Below are 22,937 nucleotides of genomic sequence, written 5' to 3' on the forward strand. Positions count from 1 at the left end.
CTAAAAAAGTTTACTTTTAATTAAGGTACTCAATACCATTTTTCAATGCTAAAATTTTAGATATCCCAATATAGGCAAAGAGATGGAACTAAAAGTTTATTATTCTGCATATATGCACTGAGGAAATGGGCAAAGAATTTTCCTAGCAGCCCTTCCTGACTCTGAAAGCAGCAGTAGGAGAGGTCAATATCACCCAGCTGATCGGTCATTGGATGAGTTCTCTCAGTAAAGAGGAAAGAGAAAGTGTCTATTTTCAGCACTTTGACCACATTGACATGCCATTTAAAGATGATAACTTTTGATAATGGACACTTTACTAGAATATTATTTTCCTTATCAATTTATATAAGCTGAGTAGAAACATTTCAGTCAGGCACATTTTCTTTCAGTAGTCTAGCTGCTTTTTTCAACAGATTTCTGTGAGAGAATGGAGCCCCAATACCCCAAGTCAGTGGTTCTCACAGTGAGGTCCATGCAGCAGTAACCTTAACAGCAGCTGGGAGCTTTTAGAAATGCAAATTCTCAAGCCCACCTCAAACACATTAAATCAGAATGAGATGAGAACCAGCAATTGGTGTTTTATTATTTGGGCACCCTAAAGTTTGAAAACCATTGTAAGGCATCCACTGCATATAATGAATTAACTTCTTTCCTATTCATCTAGGATGTACTAGTTGCCTAGAAATATTTCAACTTAGTACAGTTTCTTTTAGTAGTCTTATGTAATTATTAATTTTCAGACATTGTAAGTCATCCTGTGAAGCTCGGAACATTGATCAACCCTTCTTCTTCTCCCCACCTCTCAATGGAGATTGTTCCATCATATTAGTATGAATAACTGGGTAGGAAAATTAAAAAATTGTTAGTTTTCTTCCTGCTAGTTCAAACACAAAAGCTTATAAATTTCTGTCAAATTGAACTTTCAGATAGTAAATTTTCATATCTTTAATGGGAGTAATTATTGTTTGTGTGTAATTTTTTTCTCTTTCAGGGTGATAGACCATTTATTGAGATGATTAAGTGCACAGGGTAAATAAAGGCCACTTGTACTTTTAGGGTACCTATTTGTAGCTACTTTTAAGGAATGGGCTCATTTTAAAAGTATGATAAGTAGTATAAACAATGTGCTTTGGGGATATTCTCCTGCTACAAAAAATTGCTTTATGTAATTCTTGTCACAATAAACTTTTTCATAGGAGAAGAAAAGGTTAACAATTAACAACGTAGCTCGAAAGTGGGACTTGCAACAACATCGAATACCCAATATTGCTCCAAATCAAGATAGAAAAGTTTCTGACTCTCCTCAGGACCCCTCTCAGCTCCATGGAAGCACCATTTCTGCATTTCCAGAGGAAACAGGGTATGCAATGGTATTCTTTCCGGGTACTAATGTCTTTGGAGAACTGAATTTGGAGCAAAAATGGGAAACCACTTAACATACAATTATTTAAAAATGGTTTTCTTAAGAAAACCTACTCAAATTAGAAGTTTAAATTTAAAAGGGAAGATGGAAATACTGAAAATATAAACTGACCCGTAATTAAAACACCCTTCAGTGGTTTCCTATTTTTCATAAGAAAAAAGAACAATCTAGATTACTTAGTGTAATGTAGCCTAGGAGACCCTCTACCTGTTTCACTTACTTCATCCCATACCATCAGCCACTGTTGTGATGCTGCATCAGTGGCTTGCAGTTGTTACTCCCTACCTCAGAGCCTTTCTCCTACAACAGTTGTATTGTCCCCTGACTCTACTTCTTGCCTTACTTCCCTACCCCACCCTAGTTAACGCCAGATGAAGATTTTAAAGTTAAACCTCACATCTCCTGGAAAGCCTTCCCCAGCTGCGTACTGGAGACTAGACTCATTCAGATACCCCTCATCTCTCAGTACTGTGTACTTCTCCTTCTCAGCTCTTACCATAACCATAATTAAGTAACTAGTGGGTGATTAGTTGTTTCATATCTATCTTCCCTACTAGAGTGTAAGCTTGAAGAGGAAAAGAATCCTGATTCTGATTCCTGATTATCTTGACCTCTTTTGTGTCCCCAGCAGCCAGCACAAAACCTTACTCCTAACTGGTAGTAATTAAGCAATTTTGGCATAAAACCTGAATAATTACTCCAGCTGTGTTGTATATCTGTTATTCCTGTGGGCTTATGACCTCTTTTCTTCTGTAACATATGTGTCACATAATATATATCTCCTGTTTTATGAGCAAATCTGAGTGCACTATGTAGATTTTACATATTTCTTTTCCTCTTTAGAAGGCATATTTAAGGGCAGCCTGGTGGCTCAGTGGTTTGGTGCCGTCTTCAGTCCAGGCCCTGATCCTGGAGACCGGGGAACTAGTCCTGCATCGGGCTCCCTGCATAGAGCCTGCTTTTCCCTCTGCCTGTGTCTCTGCCTCTGTGTGTGTGTGTCTCTCTCTCATGAATAAATAAATAAAATCTTAAAAAAAATTTAAAAAAGCATATTCAAATCAAATAAATGAGAGAGATATAAAGCATATATATCTCTATAGTTTATTTATAATTTAAAAAATCATTTATATATTTATATAAATTTAAAACAAAGCCTAAAAATCAAAGATAGAATGCATTTCAATTTTGTTTCACTTGATGAAACACCATTATTTAAAGACCTTAAACCAAATTCTGAAGAACACTTCATACTAAATATAATGTAGCTTTTCTTCCAAGTTTTCAGATCGTATTCTTTAAACTTTTCATATGCAAAAAATGACATGAAGAAAATAATTTAAGAGGCATCACACTAATATTTTGGAAGTTTTCTTGGAGTTGAAGGATGTGACATATATTTAGACAAATATACTTCAAAAATTTTAGTTATAGGATTAATTTATATTTCTATTAATTTATATTGTACTTTCTTCAGCTCACCTGGGTATCATAGCTATATGTAGAACTTCTCAGCTTTTTCAGCTAGCAACATAAAGCAACAAGAATAGAAATTTTAATTCAGTGATAATTTATAATTTATATAATAAATATATATCATTCTTATATCAACCTAGAGCTTTCTTTAATATCATTTTACTTAGTCAGAACTATAACACTTTATAAAGTTAAAACTTTATAGTCCTATGCTTTAGATTTATGAAATACCACATGAGTCAGTTTATTTCTGATTGCTGTTTTCTAAAAAACATTTTTTCCTACCTTCCTTAAGTTTTCTTAGATCTGGGGGATCCCTGGGTGGCTCAGTGGTTGAGCGCCTGCCTTCGGCCCAGGGCGTGATCCTGGAGTCCCGGGATCAAGTCCCATATCGGGCTCCCTGCATGGAGCCTGCTTCTCCCTCTGCCTGTGTCTCTGCCTCTCTCTCTTTCTCATGAATAAATAAATAAAATCTTTAAAAAAATTTTAAAAAAGTTTTCTTAGATCCAAGTTTATCCAAATAATCTTATACATTATATCCTAAAATTTTAATAAGGTTTTAAAAGTTAGTTCTTTCTACTCCAACTTTATTTTTATGTATAATGTTAGGTAAGAATCTAACTTGATTTTATTTCATTTGGTCAATTTGATAATGGCATTTATTATTAAGGTATTCTCTTTTTAATGGGGATGCCATTTTCATATTATGTTAAGTTCCCGTAAATATTTGTATATATTTCTGGACTTTCTTTTTTTTTAAAGATTTATTTGAGAGAGAGAGAGAGAGCACAATCTGGAGGGGCAGAGAGGGGGGGGGGATCTCAAGCAGACTCCACACTAAGTGCAGAGCCAGACATGGGGCTCGATCTCAGGACCCTGAGATCATGACCTGGGCTGAAATAAGAGCCAGATGCTCAGTTGATTGTGCTACCCAGGTGCCCCTATTTCTGGACTTTCCATTCCATTTCACTAATCTATTTATCTGTTTTAATGCCAATACCAAAGCTATTTCATTATAGTAGTTTCATAGTAAGTTTTAATATCTTTGTAGGAGAAATCTGCTTTCACTATTCAAAGTTGTAATTCTCACACACTTGTTCTTCCATATGAACTTTATTTTTTTTAAGATTTTATTTTTATTTATTCATAAGAGACACACAGAATTCATATTCAAGAGACACAGAGAGAGAGAGAGAGAGAGGCAGAGACACAGGCAGAGGGAGAAGCAGACTCCATGTAGAGAGCCTGATGTGGGACTCGATCCTGGGACTCCAGGATCACGCCCTGGGTCAAAGGCAGGCACTAAACTGCTGAGCCACCCAGGGATCCCACCCCCTTTTTTTTAAAGATCCATATGAACTTTAAAATGACTTAATCTACTGATATAACATTGTATGTTAATTACACTTCAATGAAAAGTTATTTAATCTAAATGGAAATGTTAAGAATTGTATTCAAGTGACATTTAAGTTATATATTTCAGAAGTATTGACATTCTTAAGATAATAAACCATCACTTTAGAAATCATGGTATACCTCCATTTTTTTCAGGTTTGTTTGGTATCCAGAGGGAGCTCATTAGGAAAGCATTGAAAGATTGAAGGAAAATTCTGAGGAATTAAATGAGGTTAGAGACCATGAAAATGTAGCAACTATAGTCAGAATTGTTGAATGAGTCTTCCAGGAGCACAGTGTAGGTAGGTGTAAGAGTAGAGAAGCTATGTATTTGATAAAGAGTAAGGAGATAAAGGATCAAAGATAAAGAATAAAAAATTCAAGTATAATGATAAAAAAATGATTGGTAATATGGTCTGGGGTAGATTTTTAAAGTATTAAAAAATACAAGGTTACCAACAGATTAGGAGAAAATTTAGTATTTCTGAAGTTGGAAATCTAAATGAAGTTGAAGATGAGAAGCTTATGAAGTAAGAGGGTGAGTAGTGAGTTGAAATAGTCAGAATTTATGGTCAGAGTTAAGTAAGTTTTTGAAGTGGAAGATTTTGAAGGTGCAGCATATCTGAGAGCAACTTGGAGGCCATTGTTGTGGCCATGGGAGTGGGTTGTTAGAGAAGAGTAGAAGTGAGGGTCATCAGAGAGAGAGATCAACTGAAGCTATTATTGTAGATACTGAAATTACTGATAGTAGAGCTAGGTGTGGCACCAGGGGCCAGTGTATTCAAGAGTGATCAGCCTATCTCCTTCCAGTCTGTCATGCATCCTGTGCTCTTGATGCAGGGCTGTTCACTGTTCACGTTTTACTAGGTTGGCAGAATGTCTTTGTTTATTAATCGGCTCTTTTACCTGGCAAAAGATCTCTAATAGATAGGAATTGCAGACTATTAATATGACTTTCCCAACACTTTGAACTTTTTAGGCAGCTATGACCAAAAATTCTGTGACCCTCTAAAATAATTTAAACTTACAGAGTCTTCTCTTTTATGGTCTCAAAAATAAGCATTCAGTTCCAAGACAAAGAGGAAGTATCTGTTAGTGAAAATTGTTATGCCTTATAGTTACTGCCAAGAGTTTCAGAATTTTTATTAGAAGTTCCACAAAGTCAGAGGCCTTTTAAGCAAGAAGCACAAAAGAGGAGTTTGGGAGAGATGGGAAAAGTGATGTATGGGTTCAGTGGAGAGTAGTAATGAATCACTGGAAAGGGATCCACAATTTCTGGCAGAAGATTTATTTTTTAGTAATGTAAGTTCAAAGTGCCATGGAGACATCATTACATTATCTTGGTCTGACCTCTTAATTACTTAAAAACTATGAAGTCAAGGAGACATAGATGATATTTGAAGTTAGAAAAGTAAACTGTAAAAAAAAAAAAAAAAAAGAAAAGTAAACTGTAAAGATAGTGAATTATTGGCAAATTTTAATGCAAAATTACTTATAACTTCTAGTGGTTATAAATAATTTCTGCAATTTAGTTGTGCTTGTTTGATTCATGTAAAATCTCTTACATCAGAAAGACAGAGCTATTTCTAAAAGAGCTGATTATACCTTGTATGGGTATGCACCAGGGGTTCTTACTGGAGTATACAGATAGACTTTTTGAATTTGAAATCCTTATTTTATACTTGAACTCTCCACACCATTTGACATAAGTTAACACTCTTCATCTTGAAAAGCTATTTGCATTGATTTTTCTGATGGCACAGTCACCTGATTTTCCTTTTACCTGGGTGGCTGCTGTTTTTGTTTTTTAAAAATAATATCTTGCTAATTCCTTTTCTTTAAATTTTATTCATTTATTTATTTTTAAGATTGATTGATTATTTATTTATTTATTTATTTATTTATTTATTTATTCATGAGATACACAGAGACAGGGAGAGAGAGGCAGAGACACAGGCAGAGGGAGAAGCAGGCTCCACGCAGGCAGCCCGACGCGGGACTCGATCCCGGGACTCTGGGATCATGCCCTGGGCCAAAGGCAGGTGCTAAACCACTGAGCCACTCAGGGATTCCCTAAATTTTATTTAAATTCAATTTGCCAGCATATAGTATAATACCCAGTGCTCATTTCATTATGTGTTCTCCTTAAGCTAACTCCTTTTCTACCAAATCTCTAAATGTATATTATACTTTCTCAACTTATGAGGTTTAGATAGATTTTTTGTTATAATAGACAAGGATTCACTCACTCGTTAGCTCCCCAACACTATATACCTAGAGTTCCTTTATTAATAACTCCTGTAATTTACTATAACTAAACCTCTATTTTGTGTTTCATCTGCTATAGATAGTAGCTTTCAAGTTTTCATTATGCAAGACGAGTCTACCCTTTACTTCTCCCACTATTTTACATTGCAACTTTTTATGAGCTATACTTTTCTAGTTTCCCTTGTGATTTCATCATTGACCCATTGTTTAAGAGTTTAATTTCCATACATTTGTGGATTTTCCAGATTTCTCTCTGTTACTGAATTCTAGTTTTATTCCATTGTTTTCAGAGATGTTCTGTGTGAGACTTGTTTTGTGGCTTAACATATGTCTATTCTGAAGAATGGTCCATGCACACTTGAGAAGAACATACATTCAAATGTTGTTGGGTAGAGTTTTCTATGTATGTTAAATCTAGTTGACTTATAGTACTCTTGAAGTCCTCCATTTCCTTATTATTTTTTCTGTCTAGTTATTCTGTTATTACAAGTAGGGTATTGAAATCTCCCAGTATTATTGCTGAACTATTACTCCCTTCAATTCTGCCAGTTCTTTATATATTTTGGACATGAAATGCAACATGTTTATAAATGTCACACTATCCTGGTGGATTGACCCTTTTATCGATATAAAATGTCCTATGGACACTTACTGACACAATATCTATTTTGTCTGATATTAGCAGCCACTTTGGCTCTCTGTTGGTTATCATTTGCATGGAATATCTTTCCATCCTTCCAATTTCATCTGTTTGTGTCTTTTAATCTTGTAGAGAGCATATGGTTGAGTTTTGTTTTTTTAATCCATTCTGCTAAAAACTACCTTTTAGTTGGAAAGTTTAATCTATCAAATCCTAATGAGAAAGCACTTAATTCTGTCATTTTGCTCTTTGATTTCTATCATGTGGATTTTCTGTTCCTCAGTTCCTCCATTACGATTTTTGTGTTCAAGTGACTATTTAGTGTGCCATTGTGATTCTCTTCCCATTCCTTTTACTGTATGTATTTCTTAGCTACTGTCTCAGTTGTCACCCTGGGGATTACATTTAACATCTTAATAACAAATTAGTTTGCATTAATACCAACTTAGTTGCAATCATATATAAAAACTTTGCTTCTATATAGTTTCACTCTGTTTATGTCGTTATTGTCACAAATTTCGTCTTTATACATTATGTGCACATTAACATAGATTTATTACTATTATTTTATGCATTTGTCTATTAAATCATATAGAGAAAAAGAAGACTTACCAGTCAAAAATACAGTTATACTGGCTTTTCTCTTTACCTATGTAATTACTTTTCCTGGTATTCTTTGTTTTTTCATATGGCTTTGACTTACTATCTAATGTCCTTTTATTTCAGTCTAAGTGACTACTTTAGCATTTCTTGTAGGGCAAGTGTACTAGCAATGAACTCTCACAGCTTTTGCTTATCTGGGAATTTCTTAATTTCTTAATTTCAAAGTGCTGCTTTGCTGGATATAGAATTCTTGGTTGAAAGTTTTTTCTTTCAGCACCGTAAATACAGCATCCCACTGCCTTCTGCCCTCCATGATTTCTGATGAGAAATTGGCTGTTAATCTTGAGAGTCCCTCAGACGTGATCAGTCACTTCTCCCTTTCTATTTCAAGATTCTTCCCCTTGTCTTTGCTTTTCAACAATTAGAGATGACTGCTTAGGATCTTCTTAAGTCTTTTCTGAGCTGTGTCCAACCCTGGACATGAATGTTGCCTTCTGGATTCCCTGGAATACACAAGAACTTAACAAAGACCGTATTCCCCCAATTCTCTCCTTCCCCAGCCTCAAATTTTTTGCTGTCTTGTTTGCCGCATGTGGTGCACCTAGTATACTTTTGTGTTTAAATGCTTTCGACAAATACCATGCAGGAAGCCACCCAGGCTAGGGAAAGCTCTGAGGCAGGTAAAACAAAGGCAGGCTCTTCAGTTGATCCTTCAGAGAACCAGCAGACATGTCAAAACACAACCCCAATTTTTTGAGAGTAAAGTATGTATTGTTCTTTTACACAAAGAATATGGGCTGCCATCTTCAATATCACCACTGAGCTGGGGAATAGGAGATGTTCACCAGGTAAGTTAAAGTGCACAGAACTCTCCTCTTGAAATTCAGCATGTTTTCCCTCATTACACATTTCCCTGGTGATTGTAAATTTCTTGTTAGATTCCAGAGCTCTGAAAAAGTGGATTCTGACAGCTTTTGCTAGCATATTTGTTGCTTTTGTGGAGTTTGGGGGTTGCTCATTCTACCATTTTCTCTCATTTGGAACCCCAATTTTGCTATATTCTATGAGCTATACTTTCACTTATTTCAACATTAATGTGATTTATATCTGCTCTGTAACCATAACATTGTCAATTGGTAGCTTCTAAAGACTGAAAACCAGTAACACTGTTTAAGTTTCTGTGATTATGTAACTATCTTTTACTTGAGCATTAAGTAGCATACTGTGATTGTATCTCCTTTTCTGCTTCCTAAACCATTCAAGGAAAATACTCTTAGCATCAAATTCAAATGGCCCCCTCTTCATCACACTTCAAAACATCTTCAAAATCATACCAGACTTTAGTTTACTTCGCATTTGAGCCATAGTTTTCTTATGTACTTTGTTTTTATCTGATTTCTGATGGCCTGTCTTTTACTATTATTGTTATTATTATTATTATTATTATTATTTATTAAACAAAGAAATTTGTGCCGCCTTTACTACATTCCAGTTTCTTTGAACTTCTTGTTTATCTATTGAATGGAACTTACTCTTCCTGAAGCCTGCTATCTCCCTGATGTAATTTAGTCTCATGGTTTCCTTTTGGGCCATTGTTCACAGTTTATTATTTTATAGCATATTCCTAGTAGCCTTTTCTTGCCTTATGTATCTTTCTAATATCCTCAAGTACTTCTATTCTCTCAACCTCTAGGTGGTAGGATTACTCAGATTTTAGTTCCAGGCCTTCTTTTTGCTCTCTACTTTCCCCCATGCAATCTCATATATGTCTTTGCCTTTAAATAACATTTGTGGGGGATCCCTGGGTGGCTCAGCAGTTCAGCGCCTACCTTTGGTCCAGGGCATGATTCTGGAGTCCCGGGATCAAGTCCCGCATCAGGCTCCCTGCATGGAGCCTGCTTCTCCCTCTGCCTGTGTCTCTGCCTCTCTCTCTCTGTCTCTCTCTCTCTGTCTCTCAGTCTCTGTCTATCATGAATAAATAAATAAAAATCTTTAAAATATATATATTTTTTAAAAAATAAATAAATAACATTTGTGTTTTGAAGATAACCAATATATATACCTTTCCTTTTATGGTTTACCCATTTGGATTGTATTTAAGAAAAAAAATCCTTTACCACATCGAGATTGTAAAAATATTCTCCCAGTTTGTCTTCCTAAAGTTTTAAAATTTGGCCTTTCATATTTTAGTTTTTATTATATTTGGAATTGGTCTTTAAGTTTGAGATTGACGTCTGATTGTGTTTTTCTCATATAGGAGGAATTAATTGCCCTAATGATATATTGAGTATTCTTTCCTTCTCCCACTGATCTGCAATGCCACTTGGCCTGTTTTACTGACAGTGGGAGAAGTAGATGATAGGTCCTTATATAGATCTTCAATTAATGCCCCTATATTAAGTCTTATTTCTACTCCCATCTTCTATCATATCTATTGTTCTTTCCTTTCCAAAAGTCCTACTGGGCAATTTGCCTGTCATCTTTGTTTTTGTCCCCAGTGCATATTCCAAGCAACAACTTCCTTTGTTTTTCTTCATCATTCAAAATTATTTTACTTTCTAGCTTCCAGACATTTTCTGAATCTTCTTATGGCAGGTTGTCCCTCCCTCACCCCCAACTGTTGTACTTCTTGTTGTGGGTTTGCACTAGTTCAATTACTTTAATGGCATTTAGAGGGAGATTTCAAACTCATGTGTTCAGTCTTTGTGCTAGTTTATCTGAAAGTACACAGTGGAAAGTTTTAAATTTTGGAAGTTATGTTACTATATTCTCTGTAAGTCTTTTAAAATATAATTAAATTTCATCTTTCTGGAATGATATAAACCTGGCTCTTTCTGAAGGTAGAATGTCAGAGGGTCACAAAGTCCCTTCCTTAGGGTTCCAATTTGTTTCTTAATACTACATAAGTTTTTCCATTTTTAACAATCCCATTTATAGTCTTTAGCATTTCATAATGCCAAAAAAGTGGCTAATTCTTGTGTTAGAGTGTCTGTGACCTTTGGCTTATGGGTGTGTAACTAAATGCCTGGAAACAAGTATCCATGAAAAAATTATAGGCACATAAAGAGAAGAAATTCTGTAAAACTTTGGTATATCCCATTAATGATTTCACTGTTCACTGTACTTGGGACAGCTCTACAGTAAAATGACATATTGCAGGTTTCTTTTCCCTGCCAGAAATGGGAAAGTACTTGGTGTAATGTTTTCTTTGCTTACATTGGATGCATGCAGTGAAGCTGGTTTATTTTTGGTCATTTCCTGTCTATGAAGACTGTGGTACTTTAGCCAACACTACCATAATAAAATATAATGCATAAAATGAATTTCCACACCTACGAATGTTGTAATAGAAATTCATAAAATACGTTATTATAGGAATCAGCACCACTTATTCATTGGGAAAAGAATCTTCCGAAATATTTTAAGTCTTTCTGTTCTAGCCTGTTATAGAAAACCTAAAGATTTTTAAAAACACACCAAAAAAACCCATAATCCTCTGAAATATTGTCTTTTTTTTCCAGTTAGGCATTTAAGAGTATATTCTTTATTTAGCCTGGCTTTCAAGAACTTGTTACTTTATTGCATTAAATTAATTACTTTGTCTTTTCTTGGAGTCTTATACTAATCAAGAAGGCATAGAATATTTTTCTGATTCCTATATTAAGATCAGGTTGATTAAATGAACATTTGTACTTGTAATTAGCCACTTGATTGTGAGGATCTTGGAGAGAATTCCTATTTGATGGCAGGCTGCCTACTGTTCTATAAATATTTGAAGTAGGAAATATACATGGAAACGTATTAGGCTTCATGGGAAAACAAATTTTAAAACATGGATTCTCCATAGGAATGCCACATTTCTCAGTGTGTTAATTTAGACTAGACAGGGGTAGAAAACTAGACCACTTGACCCAGTCACCTACTCTACAATTTTGAGCCACATTTGACTCTTTCCTTTCCTTTATTCTCCAATTTCAGTCACTAAGTTCTGCTTTTATTTTTTCTTAAACATGTTGTATCTATGTTCTCTTCTTTTATTGATAATAATCACTAAAATGTATTGAGCTGAGCATGAGATATGGCTTAGAATATTTCTAATCTATGACAACTTTGAAAAAATATGTATTATAATTACCATTTATGTACAAGAAACTGAAACTATAAAGAAATTAAATAACTTGCTCCCAACGTCCTCTGTTTATCAATGACAGGTCTGGGATTTGAACTAAGGTCTGTCTGGTTTTCTTGCCAATTCCATTTCCACTATACCATGACTTCCTTTTTCTTATGCCCTTATATGATCCAGTTGATGCTATAGCACTGGTTTTCCTACTAATCTGTCTTCATCCAGCCTTTCCCTGCTACGTCTTCCACAAAGATGACCAACTTATCTGTCTGAGGTAGATCCTTGAGGATCAAGAAATGTCGTGTTCATCTTTATATTGAGCTCCATGCATGGCACATTGGAGGTGCTTAAAAATGTGCATCAAATATGGTCCTGTTACCTTTTAGTTTGCTCTTTTATTACTTTTTTCTACTCCTCAACCTTACGGGATAAAATCTGACTTTTCATCTTCATTTTCACCTACAACTCTTCCAGTTGTTTCAGTGTTCTAGCCATATGGGAATTGTTCTTACCTGAATATGTTATATATAATTAGGATTCTATACCTTTCTTCATTTAGTTTTTCTTACCTGAAGTGTGCTTCCTCCTATTTCTGGTGAAATTTTACTGTGCATCTTTCAAGGACCAGTTCAAATGCTACCTCCTTTTGAAAACTGACTTATCCCTACTGGAAGAATTCCTTCCTCTGTATTCTCACAGCATATCATTTAAATATTCATTATATGAAAATGAGCACATTATATTACTATATATATTATATATATAATCCCAAATATATATATTTTATTATATATAATCCCAAATATATATGTATTTTATTATATATTATATATATATATATATTTGTCTTGTTCTTTACCCTTCATCCATATTGGGAGCTCTTTAAGGGCAAGTAAATTTTAATTTATCTTTATATTCCCAGTGCCAAACATAATACCTGATACATAGTAAGCTCTACAGATAAACCTACTTGTTTAAGAGAGGTTGAGGTCATTTCAATTTAATTATATTTCATGTATTAAATTGATTGCAGAGTATGATTAGAGCTGTTATATTTCTTAGACTATAGCCCTATGAAAGTGAAGAAAAGTTCTGATACACTCAGCACTTGTACATGATCTCTATACTGACTGTCCTTATCAATACAGATGATTTAGTTGCCTATGCCAGAATCCTTAGCAGTGCCCTGTATATAATGGGCTTTCAGCAAATGTTTGCTGAATAAATGAATGAATGAACATATGAAATAATATGTAGTATGTATGACTGCAAAGATGTGGACATATCTACCAAGCACACAAGGAAAACTGGAAGGACAATCCCCAACATATAAACATTTTTGGAAAACTTCCCAAGTAATTTTTTATGCAAATTAGAGCACAGCTTCCCTGAAGAATAGGTTCCTCTACTCTATATTGGCCAGAGTTTGAGGCTAAATTCAAGCCTCATTCAGAAAATAACTAAAATGAGTTAGCAACAGTGTGACCTAATTTAACAGGTGCTACATTTCCTGTTGCCCAGAAAACTCACCTTTGTTTTTTACAAAATGTCCATGTGAGATTTATATAAGTTAGAGATTACTTCTGCTTTCTTTTGTAACCATATTACTATTTTCCTGAGTTTAGGCTTATTATTTCACTTATTTTCCCAACAGACTGCTTGACAAACCTTTCTACAAAATAAATAATCCCTTTCTGATGAAAGACTTTTATCTTGGAGTTTATATTCTTTTATTTTTAATCACATGGAAAAGAAAAAGAAAGGTAACATACTTCCAAAAATGTGATATAGTACAATACCCTTCTCAAAGTATTTACTCGTATTTTTGATACATAGCTCTGATTCTCCATCATTTTTACATTAAAATGAACTTGGTTTGCTGGGTATCATGGCCATTAGGCAACTAGCTAGGTTTTTTTTTCTTGCCTTGACCTTATGTCTTCCTTATTTGCCTTTGCCTTACCTGAGAGCACCCTTGCTAACCCTTTTGTATCTGGATCACTGATTCTGCCCCTTTGTTCAAACCATAGCTTACAATCAGAACATCCTTCTTAAGACTCAGTAGACAATCATTAAAAACATCATAATTGTCTCACTTGATTAATTCATTCAAGAAATATTTATTGAATATAAAATATGCTAGGAGCAATGCTAGATGGTGGATCTACTAAATGTGACAAAGTTGGAGCCCTCAAAGATCACTGTGAGAGAGACAGACAAGTAAGCAGGTAATTGCCATGTAGTATGTTAAGTGTTGTAACAGGGGTATGCACTCTTTTCAGCAAGACGTCTATATTTTAGTAGCAGTGAAATATAACTTCTATCCTTTATCTTATTCCAGAAATAATTATATGTTTACATAGCTCAACACAAAGGTATCACACAAAGTACAATATAAGGAACTCCTAGTTCTATCTTTTTAAATTCTGTTATCAGCCTTTACCTTTATAGGATTATAGGTTATTCAAATACTACTGCTCATTAAATGTCTAACTACTGCCATATAATAATCATTGTCCTAAGCCCTAGCCTGGCAGAAATCAAGCTTCTTTGTATTTTCTTGGTTGCATATTCACTTCAAATTGACTGATATTATTACCCAGCTTATTATTGTATGCACGGGTGTGTTACGGGCTGATGCCTCCAAAATAAATACACATAAGTCCAGTAAAACATAGTAAAAACAAGGTAATGGTTTGTCAGTCTTCTCCTCCAATATCAGCATTATAAAAAATTTGAAGATCCTTAATAATCCATTTATTTAACATACATTGTGAAAATATATTACTAGGCTTCAGTGCCCCAAAGATGAGGAAATATAGTCTTTAGCCTCCAGGAATTAACTGATAGAGAAGGCAAATTATAAACATATACGTATGATACACTAAGAGAAATGATATATTGGAGAAGTATATTAAAATTCACAGAAGCACAAAGCAAGGCAAAGTACTAATATTAGTAAGGGTAAATAAATACTCTTGGAAAGTAAAGATAGCTGAATGAAAGCATATAGAACAAAAGTAAAATGTTGTTTGAGATTTGAAACTGGGTAAGTAAATAGTTATGTCTCTGTTCACAAATCAGAAAATTTGAGTTGGGTTGAGCTATTTCTTTTCTTCTTTGTCTATCATTTGGGTACCTTTTGCAAAAAAAAAAAATGTGGCTTCTACTTTGGAAATAGTAACAATTATTTTCAGTAGAGTATGTGATTTTGTGTATATTATATATATGTGTGTGTCTTTATATATGTATATATAGAGAGAGAGACAGATATTAAATAGTGGATAATTTTTCATTTTTAATTTCAAAATGGGGAAGAAATCTTCATTAATTTTACTACTTATAACTGTAGTATACAATTGCAAAATGTCAACCCACATTGAGGTACTCAAAAATAGAAAGTCAAAGTTACCCCTTAATCTAGCTTCTGAGAGGTAAACTATTGTTAACAGTATTTATGTGTCTTCCCAACTGTTTTATAGATATATTTTCATATGGTTCTTAATATAGAAATAGTGTTCTGTAAAGTGCGTTTTTTTTCCTGCTAGACAGCAGAATACTTTATAGATTAGGAAAACATATTTGTACTATCATGAAAAGAATCAGAAAAAGAGAAAAGATATCCATGATATACTAAGTTGATTGTTTTAAAACTAAATAGGATATCAGTACCTTTAATTGATATAAATAATTTGGGTTTAAAGTGGTATTTTGTTGTTGTTGTTCACTGTGCCTTTTTTTGAATTAAAATGTATAACTAGAAGAATACACAAGTTCCCAATATTCTATTGAAATTTAGTCTTTGATGCTCTGGGTTTAATTATTGAAACCAAAAAATGAATTTAAAATTTCAAATACCTTTGCCAACAAGCTTTTATTGTCTATTATTTATTTTTCATGATAAGAGTTTCATTGTATGCTGCATTTTCCAGGTCTCTGGACTCAGGACTCACCAGTGCTTTACAAGGTTTATCTGTCACAGACACACACCTTGTTGAAGTGGATGGGGACACACTTTCTCTATATGGCTCAGGAGCACTGGAATCTCTAGATCGGAATTGGAGTGTTCAGACAGCAGGAATGGTGACAACAGTGTCCTTCACTTTCATAGAATTTGATGAAATTGTCCAAGTGCTTCCCAAATTGAAGATTAAATTTCCTAATTCTCTGGTAAACATTTCCTTTTGGTAGTATATTTGAATTATTCTCAGTCATGACTTGTGTGTTCAGGCCAAAGACCTGTTTTAACTTTTATTTATGCAGTTTCTATCTGGCAGGGAGACTAAGCTTTTGTGTTGATTTTCTGGATCTGGGATTTAAATTAGTATTCATAAGTGGCCTTGAAATTATCTCTCTATATAATAATTCTTTATGGAATATAAAGGACTAATATAATTTCATTCAAATTATGTATTTCTATTTATAAAGCACTCTTCAGGACTTCACCTAATCTTATACTATGTATCCATTTATTCTACCCAGTATTAATGGGACATATACATTTGTATATAATTTTTATAGTAGTCTCCTAACAACATTTAAAATAATTTTGGTAGCTCATTTAGAATTAGTTCGAGAAGGAGAAAATGGTGGAGTAGGAAGATCCTAAGTTCACCTCATCCTGTGGATACAAGTAGATAACACCCACATTTGTGTAAAAACCCAGAAAATGACCTGAAGACTGGCAGAACAGACTCTCCAAAGCTAAATGTAACAAAGGGGCCACATCGAAGAGGGTAGGGAGGGCAGAGACAGCTCAAAAGGTAAACCGACTTGTGGGACTGTCCAGGGAGGGAGGGAAGACAAATTCCTCGAACATTTGGCTTTGAAAACCAGAGGGGCCTAACTCCATGAGTTCTTACAATCAGTGGGGATTAACCCCTGGAAATTTAAAAATAAGCAAACACGGCTCTAGGAGAGCCAGTGGGCAAGAGGAAACTAAATCTTTATCTTTAAAGATATGACACAACAAACTGCCCCACTGACATATAGTATAGAAGCAGCAGTTTGAAAAATACCTGGGATTTATGGGAAGGAGATTTATTTACTGGCCTCAGAGCATGTGCTGGAGGGGCAGGGATCTTGTGGAGACTTTTTCCAAGAACAGAAATGCTGGCAGGTGCCATCTCCCTCCCACTCCAAGCCTAGATACACAGACACATGTAGGAACTAGCACAACACCAGCACTCTCCACCTAGCTTGTGAACAGCATGCACCATCCTCACATGCTTCTGTGAACATGCCCCCTCCATCCTGACCTGGGCAGGAGGTTTCCTGAGTGGCTGCAGGTCCCTCCCTGCAGTGGATGGATGCAGACCTTGGTGGCACCATGTACCCTGCAGCTGTACCCTCCTATGGGACCTGTCCCCTCTAATATGCTCTTGACCAGAGTCATTCCAAAGTGGTGCCACAAACCTGACACTGTGAAGCAGCCCCAAAAGGGGCTAACACTACTCCAAAGGGACTCTTGCCCTGGTCAGAGAGGAAGATAACAACACACACCAGTCTGACTGTGGCACCAGCAATGGGCTGGGGGCAGATATTGGGTCTGAGTGCAGGCCTTGCCCACCAGTGAATGCTTCTCAGGGGACAACAATGAGAAAGAGCCCTGCTCTGGCAAACACCTGGCCTGACTCAACTCAAGCCAAGACAGCCCCCCTAACTGGTCCACTAACAACATAGGGACCATTTCCCTCTCCCACAACAGGCCAAGAGCCATTGCAAGTGACTGGACTTAAGGGAAACACAGCTCAGCCACAACAGGGCACATGCAACACACACAGGAGATACTACTGAAGTGTACCAGGTTCTGGTGAATAGGGGATATTGCTCTGCAAGGGCACTACAGGACTCTTTATTATAAGGCTGCTACTTTCAAAAGCAGGAGATGAGCTGACATTTTCAACACAGAGAAACAGACAAAGAGAGTTAGACAAAATAGGAAACAGAAATATTCCCAAATGAAAGAACAGGACAAAAATCACAAGAGAGCTAAATGGAATGGAGATAAGTAATGTACCTGATAGAGGATTTAAAGTAATGATTATAAAGATACTCACTTGAAAAAAGAGTGGAGGACTTCAGTGAGACCCTCTGAAGAGATTTAAAAAAACATAAAAAAGAACCAATCAGAGATGAAGAACTCAGTAGTTGAAATTAAAAATACACTAAATGGAATAAATAGTAGACTAGAAGAAGCAGAAGAACAGATCAGCAATCTGGAGGACAGAGTAATGGAGAGCAATCAAGCTGAACAGGGGAGAGAAAAGTAACAATAAAAAATGAAAATAGACTTATGGAACTCAGCAACACCATACGTGTAATAACCTTCACAGAATCAGGACCTCAGAAGAGGAGGACAGAGAAAAGGGGGCAGCAAATTTATTTGAGGAAATAGTAGCTGAAACTTCCCAAAGCTGGGGAAACAGAAATCCAGATTCAGGAGGCATAGAGAGCCCACAACAAAATGAACCCAAGGGGGTCCACACCAAGACACATAGTAATTAAAATGGCAAAAAGTAGTGATAAAAGAATTTTGAAAGCAGCAAAGGAAGAGAAAATAGTTACATACAGGGATAACAGCTGATTTTTTTCAGCAGAAACTTCACAGGGCAGAAAGGAATGGCATGATATATTTGAACTGCTGAAAGAAAGAAATCTGCAACTGAGAATAATCTATTCAACAAGGCTATCATTCAGAATAGGAGAAGAGATAAAGAAATACCCACACAAGGGTCATCTGGGGCTCAGTGGTTGAGTATCTGCCTTTGGCTCAGGTCATCATCCTGGGGTCCTGGGATAGAGTCCCACATCAGGCTCCCCATGGAGCCTCTGCCTATGTCTTCTCCCTCTGCCTATGTCTCTGCCTCTCTGTATGTGTGTCTCACAAATAAATTAATTAAATTTAAAAAAAAAGAAATTCCCAGACAAACAAAAATTAAAAGTATTCATCAGCACTAAACCAGCCCTACAAGAAATGTTAAAAGGGACTCTGAGTGGAAAGGAAAGACTCTAAGGAGTAAGAAAAGTAGGAAGCACAAAAGCAGTAAAATTAAGTATATCCATAAAAATCACTCAAAGTCTCCAGAAAAAGATGTAAAGAATGACACAATATATCTAAAATGTGGAGGAGAGAGGGATAAAAACTTAGTGCTTTTAGAATGGGTTCAAACTTTAGCAACTATCAACTTAATACAGACTGCTATATGCATAAGATGTTATATATAAACCTTATGGTAACCACAAATCAAAAACCAGTAATTGGCAAAAAATAAAGAGAAAGAAGTCAGCAAACCATGAGAGAGAGCAAGAGAAGAAAGAAACAGGGAAGAACTACTAAAACAAATATAAAATATACAACAAAATAGCAATAAGTACATACCCATCAATAATTACTTTGAATGGAAATGGACTATGCTCCAATCAAAAGACATAGAATGATGGAATGAATAAAAAAGCAAGGCCCACCTATATGCTGCCTACAAGAGACTCTTTTCAGACCTAAAGACACCTGCAGATTGAAAGTGAAGGAATGGAAAAGTATTTATCATATGAATGAAAGTGAAAAGAAAGCTGTGGTAGCCATACTTATACCAGACAAAATAGATGTTAAAACAAAGACTGTAACAAAAGACAAAGACACTATATAATAAAGGAAACAATCCAACAAGAAGTTGTAATAGTTGCAAATACTTATGCACCCAACATGGAAGCACCCAAATACATTAGGCAGCTAAAAACATAACACCCCATTTATATCAATGGATACATCTTCCAAATTGATAATCAGCAAGGAGAAAGAGGCTTTGAAGGATGCATTGGACCAGGTTGATCTAACATATATTCAGAACATTCCATCCTAAACAGCAGAATACATGTTCTTTTCAAGTGCACATGAAACATTTTCTGGAATACATCACATATTAGGCCACAAACTAAGTCTCTGCAAATTAAAAGACTGAAGTCATATCACGCATCTTTTCTGACCACAACACTGTGAAACTAGAAATCAACTACAAAAAAAAAAAAAAAAATCAGGAAAGAACACAATGGATGAATACATGGAGGTTAAATAACATGCTACTCAACAATGAATGGGTCAACCAAGAAATCAAAGAGGAAATAAAAAATACATAGAGACATGAAAATGAAAACACAATGATCCAAAATCATTAGGATGCAGTAAAAAGTGTTCTAGGAGGGAAGTTTAGAGCAGTACAGGCCTACCCTAGGAAGTGAAAAAAATCTCAAAGCAACCTAATCTTACACCTAAAGAAGCTAGAAAAAGAAGAACAAACAAAACCCAAAATGAGTAGAAGGAAGGAAATAAAAAAAGAGCAGAAATAAGTGAAATAGAATCTAAAAATAATAGATCAATGAAACCAGGAGCTGGTTCTTTGAAGAGAGCAACAAAATTAATAAACCTTTAAGCCAGATTCATGTGAGAGAGAGAGAGAAAGAGGGCTCAAATGAAAAGTAAAAGAAATAACAACCAAAACCACAGAAATATAAAGGATACAAGAAAATATTATGAAAAATATAAGCCAACAAACTGGATAACCTAGGAGTAATTTATAAATTCCTAGAAACATATAAACTACCAAAAATGAATCAGGAAAAGAAAATTTGAATAGATTGATTACCAGCAATGAAACTGAATCGGAATCAAAACCTTCCAACAAACAAGTCAGGATCAGACAGTTTCACAGGTGAATTCTACCAAACATTTAAAGACAAGTTAATACCTATTCTCAAACTATTTCAAAAAATAGAAGAGGAGGAAAAGCTTCCAAATTCATTCTATGAGGCCACCATTACCCTGATACCAAAACCAGAGAAAGACGTACAATAAAAGAGAGCTACAGACCAATAACTTTGATGAACATAGATGGAAAAGTTATCAACAGAATGCTAGCAAACCAAATCCAACAATACATTTTTTAAAAATTCACCATGATCAAGTGGGATTTAATCCCTGTATTGCAAGGGTAGTTCAGTATTCACAAATCAATCAACGTGATACATCACATCAATAAGAGAATAAAAAATCATACAATCATTTCAACAGATACAGTAAAGCATTTGACAAAGCACAACATCCATTCATGATAAAAACCCTCAACAAAGTAGTTTTAGAGGGAACACACCTCAACATAATAAAGGCCATATACAAAAACTCATAGCTAACATCCTACTCAATGGTGGAAGACTGAGAGATTTGTCCTGGGATCAGAAACAAGACCACGATATCTACTCACCATTTTTATTCAGAATAGTACTGAAAGTCCTAGCCATGGCAATCAGACAAGAAAAGATAAAAAAGCCATCCAAATTGGTAAGGAAGAAGTAAAACTGTTTGCAGACAACATGATACTATACATAGAAAACTAACAGACTCCACCAAAAACTACTAGAACTGATAATTTAGTAGGTTCACAGGATACAAAATCAATATACAGAAGTTCACTGCATTTCTATACACTAATAATAAAGTCACAGAAAGAGAAATTAAACAGTACTATTTACAATGGCACCAAAAATAATATCTAGGAATAAATTTAACCAAGGAGGTGAAAGACCCATACTCTGAAAACTATAAAACATTCATGAAAGAAATTTAAGGTGACACAAAGAAATGCAAAGGTATTCTATGCTCATGGAATGAAAGAAAAAATATTGTTAAAATGTCCATACTACCAAAGGCAATCTACGGATTTAATGCAATCCCTATCAAAATACCACCAGCATTTTTCAGAGCTAGAACAAACAATCCTAAAATTTGTATGAACCACAAAAATACCAAATAGCTAAAGCAATCTTGAAAAAGAAGAACAAAAGTGAAGGTATCATAATCCCAGATTTCAAAGTATACTACAAAGCTAGTAGTATACTAGTAGTGTACTAGTAGTAATCCAAACAGTATTGTACTGGCAGAAAAATAGACACATAGATCAATGCAACAGAATAGAGAGCATAGAAATAAACCCATGATTATATAGTCAATTAATCTTTGACAAAGGAGGCAAGAATATGCAACGGGAAAAAAAAAAAACCTGTCTTTTCAACAATATTGTTGGGCAGCTACATGCAAAGGAATGAAACTGGACCACTTTCTTACACCATAAACAAAAATAAACTCAAAATGGATTAAGGATCTGAATGTGAGACCTGAAACCATAAAAATCATAGAAAAGAACAAAGGAACTTAATTCACATGGGCCAAAGCAGCTTCTTTCTAGATAGGTCTCCTGAGACCAGGCAAACAAAAATAGAAATAACCTATTGGGAATACATAAAAAATTTCTGCACAACAAAGGAAACAGTCCATAAAACTAAAAGGCAGCCTATTAAATGGGAGAAGATATTTGCAAATGACATATCCAATAAAGGATCAGTATCTAAAATGTATAAAGAACTTATACAACTCAACCACAAATACACAAATAATCTTTTTTTTTAAAGATTTTATTTATTTGTTTATGAAAGACAGAGAGAGAGAGGCAGAAATACAGGCAGAGGGAGAAGCAGGCTCCATGCAGGGAGCCCAACGTGGGACTCCATCCCAGGTGTCCAGGATCACACCCTGAGCCGAAGGCATCGCTAAACCACTGAGCCACCCGGGCAGCCCATACACAAATAATCTAATTTAAAAATGGGCAGAAGACATGAACAGACATTTCTCCAAAGAAGACAAACAGATAACCAACAGACACACGAAAAGATGTTCAGCATCACTCATCATCAGGGAAATGCAATAAAAAACAATGAAATATCACTTCACACCTGTCAGAATGGCTAAAACCCAAAAGACAAGAAACAACAGGTGTTGGCTAGGATGTGGAGAAAAAGGAACTTTTATGTACTGTTGGTGGGAATGCAAACTGGTGCAGCCACTGCGGATGAAGTATGGAGGTTCCTCCAAAAATTAAAAATAGAACTACTCGGGATCCCTGGGTGGCGCAGCGGTTTGGCGCCTGCCTTTGGCCCAGGGCGCGATCCTGGAGACCCGG

General features: G+C 35.3%; 1 protein-coding gene across 7 annotated transcripts in view; it reads left to right on the top strand.

Annotated features, from left to right (window-relative positions):
• The window catches only part of LRRC49 (leucine rich repeat containing 49), a 158,963-nt gene that overhangs the window by 115,940 nt on the left and 20,086 nt on the right, over positions 1-22,937 (top strand). For all 7 annotated transcript variants that reach the window (XM_038580856.1, XM_038580854.1, XM_038580855.1 and 4 more), the window contains 2 exons: positions 1,197-1,360; positions 15,861-16,098. In XM_038580856.1, coding sequence (XP_038436784.1) covers positions 1,197-1,360; positions 15,861-16,098 — 402 coding nt within the window. The remainder of the gene's footprint in view (positions 1-1,196; positions 1,361-15,860; positions 16,099-22,937) is intronic.

Source organism: Canis lupus, chromosome 30, assembly GCF_011100685.1.
Source record: "Canis lupus familiaris isolate Mischka breed German Shepherd chromosome 30, alternate assembly UU_Cfam_GSD_1.0, whole genome shotgun sequence".
NCBI classification, from domain to species: domain Eukaryota; kingdom Metazoa; phylum Chordata; class Mammalia; order Carnivora; family Canidae; genus Canis; species Canis lupus.